The following is a 21,577-nucleotide window of genomic DNA, read 5'->3' as shown; positions in this document are numbered from 1 at the left end:
CAAAGAAGAAACGTTTCTTTCTTGGCCATTTTAGATTTAATAAAAGTCTACAGTTTGTTTTAAACGTCATATTCAGGGCTGATGGCTTAGTTTTAGACCTCAGAGAGAGGTAACACCATTTATTCTTATGTTCACATGCGAGATTCTTTTACCCGTGCATATACAGGTAGACCATGCCATGAAGACACATTTACGAAATGTGTAAGACCCCCACGTTCTCGATCTGGGACATTTTGGAGGTGATTTGATCAGCACCACGCTCCAGGTGACTTTACCCCGCAAGGTTGCCCCGAAGTACCTATTCATTTGAGGCTGGGTGGGCCCCGGAGCCGCTTTATACTGGGAAAAGGCCGGAAAAATTCCGACCTTGGATCATCCAGCCCGGGAATTGAACCCGGCTTTCCGCTTGACAGTCAGACGCCCTACCGACTAGACCTTTCCGACCTCTCGCATTCGTCTCGAATTTTTTTCCACCTTGAACTTTTAAGCTAGAAGGCTGAAGCTTCATCTGCTCCCCCCCCCCCCCTTGTTCGGAGTCCTTGCATCCATGCAATATAGTTGTATATGGAAAAGAATAGATTTAAAATTAAACTGTCTCTGCCTCCCCGGTTGCGATGTACCTGGGTATTTTAGCGGCTGAGCTGTGAGTCATACAAAAGTCGTGGTTTTTGTTGATTTTGACATGTTTCCCCCTCCTCCGTTAGCTAACCAACCGCTTCCTCCATGTATCGCAGACGTGATTGACGACGCGTCGCCAGTCCTTGACTTCATTCTATGATTCTGGGAAAGGAAATGCCATTTTCGAAAATAAATGGGTAAGGGAAAGCAAAGGGGCGGGCGCATTTCTTGAGCACGTGCTGCTAAGAGAGAAGGGCTCTCCAGGAGGATTGGTTGGCTTCTTTCTATAGCAGGGAATGCCGTATTCTCCGCGACATTGTTTGACGACCTTACCCAAGTAACCACCACCATTGGGCCAACGTCAGTTTTTACGTGGGAAAGGTTGGCTTTACTTTGGTTGGCAAATTGACGTTGGTCTTATGTTGGGCCAACGGTGGTTTCCAACGTTTTATCAACCATGGAAACGTGAATCAAAATCAGTTTTAAACACAACTTTTTATTGCTAAGACAACTTTCAGGAGAATGCTGAAAATTCTAGAGTGTACAATAAGGGACATGTACCAGTGCTTCTTTTCGAATATTTCAGTCACAGCACATACTGGAAATATAATATATTTTTAATGAGAGCAGAAGCTGTTTTTAACTTTCAGTCACTCACCAGTCATTCGTCAACCACTATGGATGAAAGATGTGTTGGGAATTGCTTATTGTTTGTCTCTTTAGCTGTAGTAGAACAAGAACATTTTTGCAGGTATTCTTGTGAAGGTGGTTAAACAATTTTATGTGCAGACTAAATTCCATGAAAGGTGGAAAACTAAGTAAACTGTGAAAAGTTTTTGTGCTACCATTTGAAGGTATGATGCCTTGAAAACAATGATACCATGTGACTGAGAAAGTGCTGTGTATTTTTAATTTTCATAAATAACTTGAACTATTGTTTACATTTGGCCTCACAATAAATTATATATATATCAGAAAACAAACCTATCAATTCTTTAGAGTTCAGTACATTGCCCCAACCAGTGGTGTATGCTGGGTTTAAAAGCTGGGCTATCTCTTTTTATCACAATGTTCAAATGGGAAGCTCTTTTTCGTTCAATTTCTTGGATTTTAAGGCGATGTGACATTGCGATTAAAATACATACATTACAATTTACTAATAATTATAAAAATATCACTGTTTCATTAATATAAAAACAACAAGGAAAACATTTCAAATATTTCATGGTTATTTATAAAATATAGAGGCCCATAATTTGGACAGGAACTCCATTCTTCTCTTGGCAACCTCTGTGGTAAAATGGTTATTAGCACAGCACACTATGACGCCAGAGGTCCAGGGCTCAAATCCAGGCATGGACATGGGCATTCTTTGTGAATGACCCTTCATGAATTTCATCGTATCGTCACTCATTCTCATCGTCGCGATTACCTAAAGTGGCAGAAGAGCAACGCAAAATAACAAATCAAATCCATTCTTCTCTTCTTTGCGATGCCAGAGGCCTGCATATCTTCATGATTTGAAGTTTATCCTCATGCAAAAGCAGAGTAAATTATTTCGGCAATAGTTCGTTAATTATGCCATTCATTTTCTTTCACTACACGACTCAGCACAGATCATTCAAAACATATATACATAATTCACTCACTCAATACACTTAAGAAAATCCACACAGTAAGAAACTTAATTTTCTTAAACTTCCTTCAACGCGATTTCCAGTAGCAAAATGCCCTTTGTCATCTCTGGCCAGTCAGTCTACCCCAGCCAGTCATAAACAAAGCAGCAGAGGGGTTAAAACATCGTAAAGCGTGGTTTGTTGGTTGAAGGTCAGCAGCCTGTGAGTTCTGCATGTGTTCGATGGGACAGTGTTGTTTTGGCCTAGAGGACAAATTCCCTATCACATGCCAGCCACTCTTTTCCCATTCCTGTAATAGTAGCTTAGTTTCAAAATTTCCCTTACCTGGGAAAATCCCATGCTGGTTAGCGCATTGGCATCGCTGTAAGGTTTTACCGCCGTTGTAAAACGAAGAGTTCCCTGTCTAAGAAGCCACTACAAATACGTCACCGACCGCCTTCAGGTGCTGGTCGGGGAAGAATTTAACCGCTGAAGTCTGGTGGTAGTTTTAAAGGAAAGGAGCCCATCCCCATGTATAGAGGAAAACAAACCTTGGACGAAAAATGCCAGCGCAGCCTTTTCTTCATTCAGTTCGGGCCATAAGGAAGCATGGTCCACTCTCCCCCTCCTCTCGGGAGTACGGTGCACAGGAGTCGTGGGTTTTATACTATCATTTTTTCCCGTGGTCGTTGTTTGAGAGTGAAGCATCAGTCACATTTGATAGTCGATTATTTTCTGTATTTAATCTGGGCTTCGGCGATAGCCTAGAATATACGTGCCTGGCGCCAACGTAAAACCATACGTTGGGCTAACGTAGTATTACCGTATGTTGGGCCAATGTAGTAAAAACCATACGTTGGCCCAACGTAAATACCACACGTAGGCCCAACGTTGGGCAATGTTATGTTTTGCGTTGGGCCAACCATTTTCAGTACGGTTGGCGCAACGTTGGGCCAACTAGTTATGGTTACTTGGGTAGTCACATATACCAGGAAAAACAATGAAACAGATCTTGGCGGTGCCTGGGCATATAACATAAACAAAATTTTCATAGGAATGAAAAAATCCAGCGATTTTTGTTCCTTGGTCTGAAGTGCAGGCATCAATCAAGGACGTATTTAGGGAGGTCCAGGGTGTCCGCACCGGACTATCCCCCCTCCCCCCGAAAGACTTACGATACTGAGTACAAAAATTAAATAATGAAAAAATAAAATAACTAAAATTAAATAATGAAAATATACTTATTTAATCGAGGGTTATTTATTTCAGGCAAGAATTATGCAAGATTTACTAGCGAACACACACAAAATATTACTGGATCTAACATTTTTTTCTGATATTCAATAAAAGCTCATTTCTTTATTTATTTGACATTAATTTTCTTGCCATGGCTTTTCTTTTTATACAAATTTTGCCTACCTAGCTATACGTAAGTTATGAATAGGCTACGTGCTGTTATATCACTAACCTTATACAGTCGTTTTACATATTCATATAATAATATATTTATGGTTTCATATTATTACCTAAGAGCATTTCTAAATTAGTGTTTCTTTTCATTTCATATGCACCACTGCTATGACGTTTATTATATTTAATTACAAAACTGGGTGTGTTCAATATCAAGCATTATCTTGTTTGTCAATCTTCCTGATATCTTACCCATATCTTGGTACGATGGGCTTCTCCAGCTCTAGGTTCTAGGTTCCGTATCTCCAACTGTTCTGTGGTGCATCATCTATTTTTTTCTTTACATCAGCATAAATTCCCTTGACGATAGCTTACCTGTCTTCACAATGGGCAAATGACCTCTCCAAGTGGTTCATTAACTACATTACCGACTTTAGTTTATGTGGTGCATACCAAAAGCCTGTACAGTTTTGCTCTTATTCAGTAACTACTTGGACTATATAAATATCCTTGTGTGAAATGACTTCAGACCTTAAATTATAACTGTACAAAATTGCAAGCTTCTAACTGTAATCATGTTTTCTGGGTTCAGTGGCGTGCCCAGGATTTTCGAAAGGGAGGGGTTATGTATACTTTTTCTTGGTAGTCAGCACTCATTTTGCAATATTTTCCTACCTTTTGACGTTCTTTTTTTAGGAATACTGGGCGAAAGGAGGGGGGGGGGTTATAACCCCCATCAACCCCTCCTTGGGCATGCCACTGTCTGGGTTCATCTGTGAAGGAAAGCTGTCTTTGATACTCTCCTGTAACGATTGAGGATCAAGATGCTGTGAACAAAGTATTTGTCTGCATGAGGTGTAAAAGCCATCGCTATCCATCATCAGTTGGATGTTTGTGGGGACAATTCTCTTGCTATTGTACTGCGGGTTAATTTACTGGCAGGTGGCAATCAACTGAAGATTTTCCCATGGTCTGGCCATCCTGTGTGTGCCACCAAAGCAGAAAACATTGCTTATGTTGAATCCTTGGTTATGGGTACCCAAAGGCTTTTTCTTTTAACTTTTGAGGATATCTGTAATCTTACAGGATTATCTCCTGGCACTGTTCAATGAATTGACAGAACACTTGAAGATGTCCGGGGTCAGTTCACATTGTGTCCCTTGACAGGTAGATGAAGAGAAGGCCTCCAGGACAATTTCCAGTAGTCTGGAACTGTGCTAGCAATGGGAAAATGCTGGTTTATACAATATTTACAGACATATGTTAGAAGAGATGGAGAAAATAAGAAAATGTAAGAATGTAATAAATTCTATCCAATGAGCCAAGCACAAGTAAATATTATTTCCAGAGCGTTGGTTAGTTAAGATTGAAAATGATCTAGTGAAGTAGTGGTTCTGAAAAATATTTTTGTTACCAAAAGTTTGTACCATTTTGCTAAATCTCCAAAAATGTCTCACTTTTCAACATAATCCCCCTTCATGTCTACACAATGATGCTATTATCTTCTTTCCCAGTTATCAAAGTTTTCCAAAAGGCATTCGAAATTTCCTTTCTGTGTATGTTTTAGTCATTGAAAAAAATCACTTTCTAGAAGATTTCTGGATGCAAAATGTCTATCCTGCAATGAATCCTTCACGTCTGAAAACAGTCAATTCGCTGGGGACAAGATCAGGTGAGTAGGTTGGGTGGAGGAGCACTTCGATGTTATCATCATCTTGTAAAGAGACTATCACAATTTCAGATGTGCGTTACATCATTATCCCAGTGGAGAAGATTTGACTGATGTAGCTACACTGCAGGAAGCAATGTCTTATCCAAAGGTTGAAGATAATATTGTTTGTTCCTTTTGTACAGGATCAGCCAGAATTCGTCCGGAAATTTCTTGGATGGAGAGGTAGAGGAGTGTTTCGAATGTTTTTACTGTCTTTTGGTTTCTTGGTTGAGGAGGGAAACAGGTTTCGTCATAAGCAGAGACATGAGCCGAAGTAGGAAGTCCAAGTGAGATTAGCATTGGCAAAAAAACAAAAAACAACAAAACAAAAAACAACAAATATAAGAGGTGTCTTGAGACTCTATGAAGAAACTAGATAAAGTGAATAGAAGCTTCAGAAATATGAATAAGACAAAGAATGGAGTGTGTGAAATGGACACAGAAAGTAAGAAATAAAAACTGTTTGAAAGAGATGGTGAAAGAAGTGAAAAGAAAAAAAACTGACTTGGACACTGGCTAAAAAGAAATTGCATCCTAAAAGACACTGGAAGGAATGGTTAACAAGGAAAGGATAAATGGAAGATGATCAATAATACTAAGTTACATGGATCCTATGTGGACATGAAGCATAAGGCACAATAAAGTCTGGAGTTTGCTGTGAAAAACTTTATATTAAAACCGAAATAATGAGTGAATGAATATCTTAACAAAAGCAGACCAAAGGAAGATCAAATATAAAATTTCCTATAGTATATAGATTTTCTTGAAAAATACCCAATTTTCTCACGCCATTTCTGCATTAGCTTCTAATCTGCATCTACAGTATTCAACAATGTAATCTTTACAGTGGTGTGCAACACACATCACTATTTAGTTTCCTAGCTGTTGTCATTATAATGAAAAGTAACCACTTTCAAACATGTTTTCAAAGCCTATCCCCTCCCCAATAAGTAACTGGTATTCACGTGATGAAACATCTGACGTACTGGCTGCTACTGCCATAATATGCTTGGTCATCAGCTTTATGATGCGCAATCTTGGAAGATTCGGGAAGATTTGTTGCCCTGCCTTCTCATTTTGTATGTGGCCTTTTTCATGTTCAGTTTTGTATTTTCATATAATATGTTGTTTTATGGCGATTTTCCCTTTGGGCAATTGACATACATATGGAGTAGGGTTTGTTATATATTTCTAGAACTAGGCTATGTATCTACACGTGATCATAATTTAAAATATTGGCAATTATACACTTACATTTCACCTTTCAAGGTCTTTGTTCTGATTTGATGGCCAATGGCGATGCCATTTGGATCCTGTTGGTGCATGTTGTGAATGGTAGGATTTAGATGATGCAGTTGTTTTGTCCAGAACTTGAGTTTTTTCCTTTGCATGAAGCCATAGTTTCAAGGTCAGGCATTTCTCGAGTTTGGATGTTTGGGAAATATGTCTGCTCCAGATATTATTCTCATTCCTTTGTTCTGCATGCTTTGCAATGATTTCTGATAAGATGGTGCACTGCATTGCCACACTATGCATGCATATGTAAGCATTGTCCTGACCAGCACATTAAATAATGTTAACCTGTTTTTCATTGTCAGTGCAGAATTTTTAAGTAGTGGGTAAAGTTGTCCTAGACGCGTATTCTCTCTGTAAGCTAGATTTCATATATGTTCACTAAAAGTTATACCTTCATCCAGCAATAATCTTGAGGCTTAGGAAGACACCCTTGTGTAAAACTTGTATCTACCCTCACAGTTGCCACGGCAACATTATAACATTCGTGTTAGAGGAAATCTTTTCTGGGCATTGTAGAAGACATAAGTGGTTTGTGAGAATCATTCTCATCGTTGAAATTAATTATATCAAGCATATTTCCTTTGGATTTTCTATATTTTAGGGCCCATCTAGCCTAGAATATATGCTCTTGGTGATCAGAACTCTTTATTAATGCATAATGACAATCACAACTACCCCTGTAAACACTTTATAAATGCATCTACGTTACACATTTGGCAAGGAAAGACAACATGTTTCCCATCAACTGAATTTTTATTTTCATTTAGAACATCTTTACAAAAGCTACTCAAGACATAGTTTTTACTATCACTGTAACACTGAAAAGTACATCTTGGAAGAAGGCCCAGAAGTCAAAATTTCATATCAGATCAAATGCTTATCCTAGGGTACTGTACAAGAGTATCTAAATGATACCAAATTCATTGTATTATAAAAACAATAATGACATTCGAACCTGTCTCCCTAGTGCGCATTCTCAATTAATGATATAATTATGTACACTCACTTTCTCCTTTCTTACGGATAATGTCTAGATTCCATAGTTCATCAAGCTTCAAGAGAAATTTGCAATATTCTGTGTACACAATAATGTACCCCAGTAGATGTATGATATGTACATTGTGACTACCAAACATTCAGGAACTGAGGGAATTACGGACAATGCTGTGTTTAGCTATACACAAGACAGCAATACATTTTCCTACAGTTAAAAAAAAATAATGGAAACTCCCTTTTCATAGATAACTCTTTGGCATTTTCAAAACAGTCTTAAAACAGACTCTGTTAATGTTTGAAAAAATATGTATATAATTCATATATATGTATACACATAGCTTTAACTTATCATTTATTTTTGAACTCAATATGATTGCAAGACACCCGTTCCTATCTCTTTTAACATGAGATTCAACAATGATATTACGTAACTATTTTTTTAATATTTGAGTATTTATCTCATGGGATAAGATTAATTTTTCCAATTCCCGATATCCAAAGGAAAAAGGCAAGATCAAAATTTTCACTTATTTTGAAAAATAATTACCTTCCTTGTATTCAAAATTTAAGAGGAAAACCTAAATTGCATACACTTTTATATCGGTGTACGCATGATATTAAATTTAACTCATGTAAGTTCAGATATCCGAAAATATTCCATTATTTCACATGCACTGAATTGAAGATGCATTATGAGTATTTCCAAAATTCACATACGTTACAGAAAAATATCACTTATGGAAAAATACATGTACCTTATTGACGAAAATAACATCAAAGATCTAGAACTTCTAACTTTTGTTCCCTAATTGACGACCTGCTGTAATTTGTGTGATCGACTTGTGAAAAATGATGAACGACAGAGGTATTCCATGATTACAGAGTTACAAATAAAAGTTCGGGCAGTTATACTATGCCACTGTCGATATTTTAGGTTAGTTATCTTTTAATACATGGACAGGCTTACACATAGCTTAGAATTCATTAGCCTTACACATTTACTTTTTTTTTTGTCAAATTATCAATTTCTTTAACAATCACTTTAAAAATTTCATTAGATTAAAAGGTACATAAAGTTCATTTAACAAAGGAAGCCCTTGTCTTATACCATGGAAGCCAGAGAAAAAAAAAACTATGTGATGGTGGGACATGTAATATTCAATTTATGTATATACAAAACCTGAGTACATTTAGTATCAAATAATTTCAAATTCTCATTCGTCATCATGTCTAAATGTGAATGCTTAAAGTTTCTTGATCAAACCTTCTTGTAACAGGAAAACAAAATTCAATCAAGACAAATGTGAAATGCAACAGATTCTTGAACTTCAAATTTAGCATCACGTTCTATTCATTTAACTTTTAAGTGTTGCTGAACACAAAGTACAGTAACGAGTTACTCTTTGAGTAACTGTAATCAATTTACTTTTATTAAAAACCAAAACAAAGTCATAATATGCATCTTGTTTTGTTGATAGTGCTAATTTTCAGATTCACTTTGATCCTTCTACAGGTATAAGTAACTAGAACAAGATGTCCATTCTTACTGACGTGGTCAGTTCTAATACCTTTTTACCTATTTTGAACATTTAATATTTTAAACATTTGTAGTTAATCTCTCATCCCTGGAGAAGAATCAATTTCGTTAAAAAATTAGGACTGCCAACAATACTAAGATACATATTGTGATGATGTCTTGGCTGTTTTATGATGTTGGTAACATGTGGCTTGAGATATCACCCTTTATATCAATTACAAGTAATGAAATAAACAGTTACTTTCTTTGTTTTCACGTGAAAGGACATTTTGGACTAGTTTTCATTTTCGTAGCTCTATATTTTCACATGAAAAAAGGTGCAGACTGTTTGCAGTTAATGCATGAAGCATTTTATTCACATTGCATCTTATTTAGAATAAAGTAACTAACTGTAATTCAAAGACTAATCAGAAGAGTTAAGAGTAATAATGTTTGCAAATGAATGTCACATCTTCGAACAACATTTTGGAAATTTGTGTCAACTTCTTTGGAACAGAAGGTAGATTAACAGAACACATATTATTAGCCACACTTATATGAATTTAACAAAAATTAAAACTCTTGCTTTTTATGATTCTAAAAGTAGGATCCCAAAACCAACAATAACCAGCCAATGTCACTTTCTCCTGGCTCCATGTTTTCAATATAACAACATTTACAAGACAATTACATAATGCAATTTTTAACCTCATATCCTTGAAATACTACAAAGAAAAATCTGGCAATAGAAAGTTAGAATTGCAACTTTTCTTTTAAACTGAAATGGACACTTTTTCTTTTTAATACACAGCATCATCAATTTACATTCTTTTCTTGACATTTATACTGCCAAACACACAATATACTTTCAAAGAAATTACACATAGAATAAATAGCAAATCCTAATCAATAATTGCCATTCGGCTAATTTTTATAACCAACTGATTTGATTTGGATTAAAAATTATTGGTTAAGTGTCTAAAATTGAAAACAACAGAACTTAAGCCATTGAGAGGTCACATGTTTCATGAGTTACTTGCTTGTATTAGTATCTACAGGCCTATACAAATATATATAAGTGGATGGATGTATTGTTTCATCCTGGTTATCACAGGTATTCATCTAATTGAAAACTCAAATGAAACTGAGCAACAAAAACTTCAGTTCCTGGATAATTTCATTATGTACAATCTACACTACACAAGCAAGAAATTTCATTACGCTAGAGTTAGTGTACCTTACAGATCCTGAGTATCAATTCCATCAATTATGTATAAAAATATTGAATTCTGAACAAATCATATACATATATTTTTTGATTTACAGCCATAAAGAAGCTGCCAGTTTTAAAAAATATTTCAACTTAAATGATGGCACTACAGAAAGCCGAGAGCTGATGAACTAAAAATCTTTCTACCTCATTTCTATGGTTTATCCAGGAACTTTACGGATGAACTGGCTTAGATGGCTGTAGTGGACAGTATTACAGTTTACAAGGCACGCACAAAATTACAATATCATGATTTGCTATAGTGTCACATGCGCATGGAAGAAAATGTAGCTTCGAGAGAAAGTTGATTATTTTGAAAAACTGCGATTGAGAATTTACAAACTGTACCATCTTTGTGATATGTGTATAGTTGATTCCCTTCATTGTTATGGACACATTCTAAAGGAGTTATTTTATGCTGCTCAACTTTACAAGTACTCATATCGCAAAGATTCTGTAAAGCAAACCATAGTTCATCAAAACATACATTACATTTCATGAATTAATATTACGTACACATTTGCAACAAATGAATATATCAGGAAAATCAACAAAAACATGGAAAAACAAAAGCACCATTTGGTCGCCATGGAAGCAATTCTTTGGCATCTCTATCAGGTTCAGCAATAGAAAAAGAGATTTCTTGTTCTTTTCTCAAACATATCAACAATGATCAAACACTAGAATTTGAAACAAAGAAGTCACAATTCTTCAGAAAAAAATGTGGTTGTTGCTCATGATACAATGAAGAATATTGAAGAGATTTCTGCGGAAGAACGTGGAAAATTCGCATGTTAGGACATGCACTTGTAAATATCACAAAATACTCCAAAACCTGTGTTAAAGCATTTCTGTGCATGGATATACAAAAATTCAAACATAAAATTCATTATCCCATGAGAAAATTCCAAGAAATACAGCGAAGTTTTCAAACTATACAGCAGGTAGCAATGGCAAAGAAGTTAGATTTTTTTCACTCTTAAAATTAAGAATAAGCATTCTTTGGCAAGGAAAAGTTTAAAAAATAATTTTATCACATCAACCTTAATATTTCATTATAACATACCAGATTTTTCCCTTCTATATGTCTTAAGATGTTCGCTCATTAACAGATGCCTAAGAAAATTTACAACACACACACACACACGTATGCACACATGCATCACTCACTCAACCTCTCTTGCAAAAAACACACATTCCACATATAAAGATATAACAGTCTTAAATTACATATTAGTAACATTTTTACTGCTATCATTTAAAAAAATAACAAAGTGCTTGTGTTTCTTTCTTCTAAACTATGTCACAACTTGACAGATCTTTCCAAACTTCTATTTCTTGTACCCCAAAAATAGTAATAAAAAAAGACGAGGTTTTCACCGCTTTCACCATTGTTTATAGGAAGCCACAAGAAGGCAAATGAAAAATTTAAATGCTTTACTTAGAAAAAAATAATACTTGTCTTCTGCTGATGCAAAGCAAAACACAGAAATCTTGGCTTGGAAAACGTCTGTATGCGCAAGGTAGCAGGTACTTACATCAACAGAACACTGTTCCACAACTCACTCTCAATATCATGCACGGTCACACACACTTGAACACATCAATATGTATACAACGTGTAAGTCACAGTTCACACAACACGTACGGGCATGTGTTAGAGATTCACAACGAAACTAGGTGGCACATTTCAAATGACAGTTTTTCCCCCCTTACGCTCAACCCCAAACACTTCCCAGGTGGGACTGGAAGACTGGGCAAGTTTGGAGCATTCACGTTGCACTAACTGTTCCGATTTGGATGTTTGATATGAAATCGCCTCGGCCATGGCAACGGCCACTCGTACTGGCGAGGAAGAGGACCTCCAACGTTCTTTTCGAAATATTGGAACACTGGATACCACCACAGTCTAGAAAGGAAATTGTATGGTCCTCTTTGCTGAAAATAAGAATATTGATGAAAGATCAACAGTAATAAATAGTACATATTAACACACACATTATTCATACAACCACTATGAACTTCCACCAGGTCCCCTTGGATACAAGGTGACTATATAACCCAAACTTTTTCAAGAACTCATCTTGTTAACAACTTACAAGAAACTCAAAACTGGATGTGGCCAAGACAGCATCATGACACACAAATCATAACCAGATTACAATTATTGTATCTATCGAATTTTAAATCTGTACACTGTTAGTAAATTTTATATCTGTACTTTGGCAAAAAAATAAATAAAATAAGAAAACATCGGTAGGCAATTTACCCCTTCCACAGTAGAATATCCTGAAAATTTGATCTGGTTTACTGCAACTATTCTTATTTATTGAATGTATTTATTATATGTTGATTAGATATAATACAAATAAAACACCAATGCAGGCATGCAAGTAAAGCAAAAATAGAAGTCTAACAATTTAAATTTTGCTGCAATTTCTATATATGAAAAGGAGTTGGTTTACTGGCGGTATACCAGATAACATGGGAGAATATGCTACTGCCCTTCCAAGTGTAATTTCTGGATCAATCATTGCAAAACACTTCAAAGTCTGCCAGTGCAAGAACACGCAAACTAATTCATGCTAGGAAGCTAGAGGTCTTGGACATCAATCTACGCTAAGCCATTATTTGCAGCTGGCCTCATTAATTTCAAGTACTCTTTTAATTCCCAACTGTAGGTGCACAATGCACATTGGAATTCATTTGAGGAAAGTTTAATGACTGTTATAAATTTAAATATTGAACTTATTGGTGATTATTTGACAGTGGGTACATGGATAGATATATGAAGGGCTCTGGTGTAAAACATGGTAGTGGCGGCGCCATTATTAATCATCTAGGGGTGCTGAGGGGGTGCGGAATGAAATTTAGAAAGTGTGACGTTGAAAATAAAGAAAACATGAAATATGCATGCATGTTTTAGTCCGTTTTAGTCCCTAAATCAAATATAAATCAACTTTTAGTAGGCATCTATGATAATATGATAATGAAACTGAAGAGTACTAGTGACTTGTTTAATTTTTTGTGCGATTTTAGCACACGACGTTCGGAAATTTGAAAAGAACAGTTTGCTCAAGGAAGGTCAATGACATACTGTATATGGACGACTGTAGGATTTTATCCATGGGGAGGCAAGCAAGGCAAGGCATTTTTCCTCAGAGAGGGGTCAAGGTATACTTTCACCCCTAATAGTGTTGCGCTCTCTCTCTCTCTCAAACAATCCTTCAGTTTGAAGTTACCATGTTCCTGCAATGCTCTTCCTCTAATTAATGTAACTGACTGTGACCGAAATGCAGGGACCTCTGACTGAACCGGGGGGGGGGGGGGGGGGTGTGACTTGCCCCCCCCCCCACTCATCATGGAGGGGGCAAGATAGTCTTTTTGCCCCCCAGTGCGTGCTAAAAATGAGACACTGTTTCTTTCAACTTAGGCTATGTTTTGTATTGTGAAAAATGGAAAAATATTTTTACACATGTTACATGACCACGGACTCAAGTTTTAGCTACCAGCAAGAAATATGTGACAGAAGAATCTACATGCAGATAAGAATCACAGCCATGTCTCCGCAAATGAAGCATCAGGTGGAATTATCCCCCTAGGAATTTGCAGCTTCGGTTTCCAGTTTTTCTTTGTATCTACCAGGTATTGTATGTACAGGTGCGGTTGGTGTGAAACAATAAACCCAGCGTACTCCGATGGGAAGGGAGGGGGCAGAGAACAGCTTAATTTTAAATCTATTCTTTTCCATCTACAACTATATTGCATGGATGCAAGGACTCCGAACAGTGGGGCAGATGAAGCTTGAGCCTTCCAGCTTAAAAGTTCAATGTGGAAAACAATTAGAGACGAATGCGAGAGGACGCGGAGAATGTGTGAGCCTTACCCCCCACCAAAGGGCTGCATAGTCTGGCTTTTACCTACCCGTTGCCCGCTTGCCCACAAGGACAGGTACACCTGCTCGCCTGCCCACGGCAATGAGTCAACTTGCGTCTTTACCCGGGTTCTTGGGTCTTCAAGGCACTCTGCGCTTACAAGGTAACTGGGCATTCAACAAGACCCGGGCAGCTGCAAATCCTGCTGGAAGGAAACAGCCCTCCGGCAGCATGTCGCTCCAGGTGTTTCATCACCACGTGGACAGCTGCAGCCAGTGTTGCCTACTTACGTAGCTCCTAAATCCTACGAAGTCCTAGGAGGAGCTCTCTCCTCCAAGGAGAATTTATATACTTAGCGATTTCAGTTCAGCGTAAGCAGTTTTTATCTTATTGCCAGGAAATGCACGCAATATTACAGCTTCATTTATCTAAATGAATGATCGAGCAAACAAAAATCTCCTCACTGAAAACTAATTGTTTTTCATTGCATGGTGCCTTAACCAGGCACGCAGTGGCGCAACCAGAGGGGGGGCAGGGGGCATGGCTCACAACCTTGGATGGAAATTAAGTCTAGCGGGGGGGGCCAGGGTTGGGGTCAAACATTAAAGTACAAGAAAAAACAGGCTAGCAGAATTTAAGAGTAGCAGGGCTAAAGGGTACTCAAGATGGAATTAATTTTCATATTTTTCTTGCATTTTCCTTCCAGACGGCCACCTGCAGAGGGGGAATGGAGGGGTAATTGCAACCCCTTGATTTCAAATTTTATGAAAGTAGAAATATATTATAAAATATTATACAGTCTCATCAAGTTCAATGCCGTAGCAAGGGGGTAGCGGGAGTCGGCCCTGGGCACCGAATGATCTAAGTGAGAAAAGTTTTAAAACAGAGAATGCCATGGCGGTCCGTGATATTATTTGCTATTAATGTTGGTTTGTTACGAGTTTGATGAATTGATTATGTAATGTATTTAAATAATATATATGCTTTAATGAAATTTTGAATATGTACACAATTTAGTGTTAGCATATGTATTTCTTATTTTACGTCGCTCCATCTGAAAAGAAAATATTGTAGATGGAAATTTTACATGCCATATGTATGTACATTCGGAATGCATTTATCATGCAATTTCTTTCTTTCAAAAACAGTTTGTGTGCTTGTTTTCCATTATTAGCTAATGTGAAATTGACGTGTTGAAAAAAATATTTCTAATCCTCTGTTTCAACACAAATTGGTGAGAACCGACTTCTACCCCCTTTTTGCATGATTTATGAGGATAATAATGCCTTTCATGCTACTTTATTACTATTAGTGTTGTTATCCAAGTACTCCCCCCCAACGAGGGTAACAGCAAAGCCCCTGGCTGGCTATGGGCCTGGTGTTCGCAGTAGAACAGTGTGTTGTTCGACTCGCGACCTCAGCGTCGAACTTGACATGTTTCAGTCCTGCCCTATATCCCTATATATACGTATATTGGTTGTTTACGACATATACTTATGGATCCTGTGCCACGGAAAACCTATTTCAATGTGTGTGTGTTGGGGGGAGGGGGGGGGGTAGCAACATTCGTAAATCTCATTTCATTGGCGATGTGGCTAACGAAGCTTTGAGTTCCCTTTTTTAAGTAGTGGAAATCTATTGCAGTTGGCAACACTGCAGACAGATGTGCGACGGTGCAGTTTCTGCTCGAAGCAACTACGTCATGCAGAGGGAGGGGTGTGCAGTTGATTGAATGAACGCACTGAGACCTACTAGGTATCTTATGACTGCGGGTACCCGGCAGGTTTTCAATGCCTGCCAAGAACGATCTGGGCAGGTGGTCAGGCAAGGTGCTCAAGCGAGGGTGTTGCGCAGGTTGCATGGCATTTCAGTAGCGATGTCTCGCGAACGGGTCTGTTCCAGGTCTTGTGCAGGCCTCTACCCCCCACCATTTCGTAAATTGTCTTCATGCTATATGCACGGGTAAAAAAAACTCACATGTGAACATAGAATAAATGGTGTTACCTCTCTCTAAAACTAATCAGCCCTGAACATGACGTTTGAAACAAAGAGTAAACTTATAATAAATCTAAATGCAAAGGAAGAAACGTTCCTTCCTTGGTTGTTCTGCCTCTACCCTCAAATGCTTTCGTTATTGCCTGATGTGAAGAAACCCACAGAGGGGCAAGATTGTATTTTTGCTCCCTTTCCCACCACACCCCCAACCACAGTCACTCCCTAAAAATGAGACTACATCTATTTCAACTTATCTTGGTTTTGAAGAATATTTGAAAAAAATATTTTTGCATTATTTTTGAACGTGCACTCAAGTTTCCGTCAACAGCAAGAAGCACGTGACATCGCAGTCAGGTCTCTGCAAAGCAAGTATTCCCGAAGGAATCTGCTGCTTTTGTTTCCAGTTTTGCTTAGAAGCTCCCATATAACAATGCATCGGGGTAGAGGGACACAGGACAACTTAACTTTAATTATTCCAGTGCACTTTCAGAACATGAGCTTTCTTTAAGGACTCCTTGCTGTCAAAAAGGTCATAGACCATAGAAAAGGCACACCTTGTAAGTTCTTGGGAGTTCTAGGCTAATCTCCCCTTCCCTTTCCAAATTTAGACTTGGTCAGATTGTTCAGAGTAGAACAACTACAGAAGGAGTGTTTCGGCATTTACTCTGGAAATTGTAGTGATGAGTTTGGATTTCTTTCCGCACCAAGCGATATAACTGTGCACATGTACGTGTAAATCATTTGCAGAAAGAACACAGACTGCAAGGTTGTGTCGGAAGATCACTGCACTGCACTTAGTCGCCTGATATAGAATCAAATGACTGGTAAGTTTTACTTCTCTCCTTACGTCTTTTTACTATTTATATTTTCTGTGTGAAAGTGCAGAATAAGACAAAAGACAAGACTAGGGATAGACAAGTATCGTCTTGATATACCATCTGCCCTTTTGGGTTTTAACGCTGCAAACTTTGGAGTGTACGAACCACCTCCTCTTGTGGGAATGGAGGATCTTTTATTCCTTGGACATTTTTATTAAAAAATTACTGTTTGTTATAAACGTCATATTCAGGACTGATGACTTAGTTTTAGACCTGAGAGAGAGGTAACACCATTTTTCCTTGTTAGCAGGTGATTTATTTTTATGTTGAGAGTAGTAATTGTTTTGTTTAGTTTTAGGTGGCAAGATTGAGGCATGATCTCAGGGGTGAGAGGGGACGATCTCCCCTGATGCCTCCAGTCTTGTAAAGTTCAGACTGATTTCATTCAAATGCAATACCAGGTACCTAGCTGCTATGATAATTACAGATCAAAATATTTAATTTTAAAGCTGTTGGCTTGGCGTGGTGACTTGACCCATATTTGATACTTCGGCCCTCCTCTCCAACCGTGGACTACATTTGAAAGTCTTCATTGGAACACTTTAGCCTAGCAAATGTTCTAAATTTACTGGGTGTTTAATTTTTTAATCTCAATCTCTGAATAGCAGTCTGAGATTTGCAAATATCAGTAAAAGGTGAAAGAATTGTGTTTTTTTGCGCCACTTTTTTATGCCTTTTCAGAAGCAGAAATGTTTTATTATGTTAAAATTTTTAAAATATAGTGCCTACAAAATAAAAAATACCATATTGCCTCAATCTCATAGACTGCCTTCACGATTAGCCAAAAATTGCAGAAAAGTGAAGTAAAAATAAACTAAATCTATTATTTCTTTCTAACTTTTTCATTCATGTAATTCTTATTTAGTATGAGAAGTTTTTGTTAAAATTATTTTACGATTTATAAAATGATGAAATGGTAAAAGAGAACACTGGCAATTTTCTTTGCAACACATCAATCAGAAGGTTCATAAACATGGATTTTCTCCATACGTTTGCACGTGTACTTCATCCACTTTCAAAAGTAGCGCATTTTCAGTTATGTCAGTAATCATTAAAAAAAAAAGGAATGTTTCAATACCATCATGACTAACTGCATGCGAAGATCGAGTACCAGGCAGGGATGGAAATTTGCTGTAATTATCGTATCGTAAGACATAATATTTCAGTTATCTTGTATTAAGCACAGTTTAATGGAATTGTAAGTAATAAAATAAATCCGTAATATAGGCCGACCATCCTCCTCTTATTTCTTATGAGTCACTGTGGATATTCATATATTCAATATATATATGGGGAAGAGATTGTAAAATCTGTTTGACTGATTTAAAAGCTGTCCCCCCCACTCAAAAATAAGTTCCGACATCACTGCCGAAATGTACAATTTTAGATTGACATTCGTAGTTTTAATTTCACTTTATGCACATATATTGGGACTGGACCTGCAGTGTAAAGTGTGATCCGAACCACTATGTGCCTCCACCGGGTATCAAACCCAAGATCGCTTGATTACAAGGCACAACCAATTGAGGTACAAAATTCATTTATTAATCAAATGTTAAATACATTGTATAGGTAACAACTGGTGAGTGTTCGGTTTGTGTACGTTGGGTAAAATAAAGATATCGCTACTATGCAACCTAAAGATCTGCAATTTGAAAAAGAAAATAACAATAAACATGAAGTCATGTAATTATCAATTCACTTTCTTTTTTGGACTGCTTCACTTTTCTGAAAATGTTCATTTGCTTTGTTACCCCTCTTTTCAAATGCATTCGTTTTACATAATACATAGGCTACCTTCAGTCTTCACAGATAATGTGGTGTCAGGACAAAACTCTTAGTGCACAGCAACTTCTTAGTTAAAATCCATTGGGCCGCACTGTCCCCAACAACGAACTAACATTTATTCACGAATTTCTGGCCTCTTCGTAACAGTCTTTGAGAAAGTCTGAAATGGCACATTTACTAGAACAAATAGAATGAATTAACAAGGAATCTACAGTCACGATACAACTCGCCTTAAATAATTTCCCAACAACGACCTGACGATACATACTAGAAAGCAACCAAAAAACAGTCTTCTTGAAACACAAGAAGAAACAAATTTTAACAGCAATTCTGAAGAAAGAAAGACAAGGGCTGCTGATCTTTATAGACTGCCGACATTACAGGAAAATAAATGCGGAATCTCTTTGAGAGTACGATCAATGCTTGTCAGTTGTAAATAATAATAACAGTCTCACTTCAGTACCTAACATTCGGCCCTCAATATGACAATGACATGCCATAATATCATAATATGACACTGTAAGAGGTAATGTATTTGCCAGAATATGGATTTTGAATAGGGGGTCTGGAAGAAAGTTAAGGTTGTGTGCAAGCACCCCTTCCTACCCCCGAAACATGGTGACATTTTGGTCATTTTTGAGTTACAAAGTAAAATGTGCCATCCTTCTATTCGAGTGAAATTGCTATGTCATACAATTTGTAATGGACTCAGTGAAGCCTTCTGAAATTCGTAAACACAACACAAAAACAATTTATGCACAGTATGGCTTCCAATAACCTTTTCTCTTAATGAACTCAGAAATGACCAAAATGTCACCATGTTTTACACCCGAGCCCTTCATATGTAAGAAGTGCATTATTGTTACAAGCCAGGCTATCCATTTTCAAACCTAAAATATGCAGTGCACTTTTTTTTAATTCGAACTCCAAGGGGTCATGAAAAAGTTCCAATTATGCGAAAATCGAAATAACAAAACTTCTCATGATTAAAGATGGATTCAAGGGGAATAAACTTCTGTTCAAATTATCCAAGTTCACATTAGAAGAGAGTTCACTGTATTATGATTATTTGTTCAATACTCAACAATGTTCACATTATATTGTTGGAGGAAGTAAATGTTTGCCATGTTATTTTACTATTGCATCAACCTCACAGGATTTTTCTCAATTTATCCAATCAAGTTCAAGTGCAATAGGGGATCAAGAGATTTGAGCCACAGTATTCATATGTAAGTAGAATTAACGACTAAGGTCCTTTCAAACCAATCTGGGTTCTTCTGGATTTGAGAAATGAACGATGTTACATTAGGTAAAATGCTTAACAACAGTATTAAAAAAACTTCCTCAATACCAGAAAGTCGTGTTAGTGAATCTGGACAGTCTTATTCCACATATGTTGATGACACGTGGTACGATGTTCAAACTTGTCCCTAATATTTACATAATCGTGCGTTTCCAAAAAACTTACCTTCAAATTGGCATTATTCGCCATGGTGTGATACATCCAAAATAACCGTGTTGTTACATAATATGCTATGAGAATATCGACTGTATAATGGCCACGAGCAATGAGAATCATGATTATGCCAACAACCACACAGCACCACACCAACCAGTGAAGTGGAAACCACCGCCTTGGAGTATCTGAAAACAGAAGCATAAGGATCATAACACTTGAAGTGACTTTTGAACACTCTCACAAATTGAACTTTTAAGCCAAATATAAAATAAGAAAAGGTGGAACAAAGCAAAGACCAACACATACATCAGTTCTTTCAAATAATATTGGGCACGATATAGCCAGCTAAAATAGGAAGTACAATATAAGTACTTAAAAAATACTATAAAAATGATTACTTATGGTTCGTGAGTATATGTTTTATAGAAAACACAAAGTTTCGAGACGCAACTGGTCTCTTCCTCAGGTGCACTTCTTGGCAATCGGAATTACTTCATGCCTACGTCAATTTACACAAAAGAACAAGGAATAAGGTGGTAGTAAAAGATCATGGTTAAAAAAGGTATTTATTAGAACTGCCCTTTGTGTGCATAAAAACTCACTTTCTCACATTGCCAAGCATGGACCTCAAACCTAAAAACTGCCATAAAAACATGTCTCCCATTACACGTTAAAACCCCAGACTTCCGCCCTCATCTGCTCTCCCCCTTTTTTCCCCCTCCTCTACTGTTACGTCATTTTAAACTGGAAATCTTTGATCTCTAGGATCGGGTTGATTACAGCCGGAGCGACCTGGAAACCAATCCCCCCTTGCTCTTATACCATCGCTTAAACATCTGGATCCATAATTCGTCTACATTTCCATTCTCCCTGTTCAATTTATTACTTCTTTCTTTACAAATATATGCCGCTTCATACACATTTCTACCTATTTGTTTATTTTCAATTTTAACCACCTCTATTCCTTTTTTTATAAAATGAGTTTAAAATATGAAGTATAAATTGAAGTGGTTACTATTAATAGTGCAATAATAATAATATGATAAAATGTTGCACGGATTAAAATAAGGATGTAATATGAAATTTATGCAAGCAGTGACAGGAGTGAACATTTAAAAATTTACTGATAAGTCCAGCTGATGAACATAA

General features: G+C 37.1%; 1 protein-coding gene across 7 annotated transcripts in view; it reads right to left on the bottom strand.

The window, feature by feature from the left end:
* Positions 1–7,385: 7,385 nt before the first annotated feature.
* LOC145994913 (phosphatidylcholine:ceramide cholinephosphotransferase 2-like) overlaps positions 7,386–21,577 on the bottom strand; it is a 228,726-nt gene continuing 214,534 nt past the window's right edge. For all 7 annotated transcript variants that reach the window (XM_083131392.1, XM_083131394.1, XM_083131393.1 and 4 more), the window contains 2 exons: positions 20,438–20,613; positions 7,386–12,371 (listed from right to left, as the gene is read on the bottom strand). In XM_083131392.1, the coding sequence (XP_082987518.1) occupies positions 12,216–12,371; positions 20,438–20,613 (332 nt within the window). In that variant the 3' untranslated portion in view covers positions 7,386–12,215. The remainder of the gene's footprint in view (positions 12,372–20,437; positions 20,614–21,577) is intronic.

This window comes from Lepisma saccharinum, chromosome 11, assembly GCF_977018435.1.
Source record: "Lepisma saccharinum chromosome 11, izLepSacc3.1, whole genome shotgun sequence".
Classification (NCBI taxonomy): domain Eukaryota; kingdom Metazoa; phylum Arthropoda; class Insecta; order Zygentoma; family Lepismatidae; genus Lepisma; species Lepisma saccharinum.
Note: the sequence above shows the minus strand (reverse complement) of the source record. Positions and strands in the feature narration are given on the sequence as shown.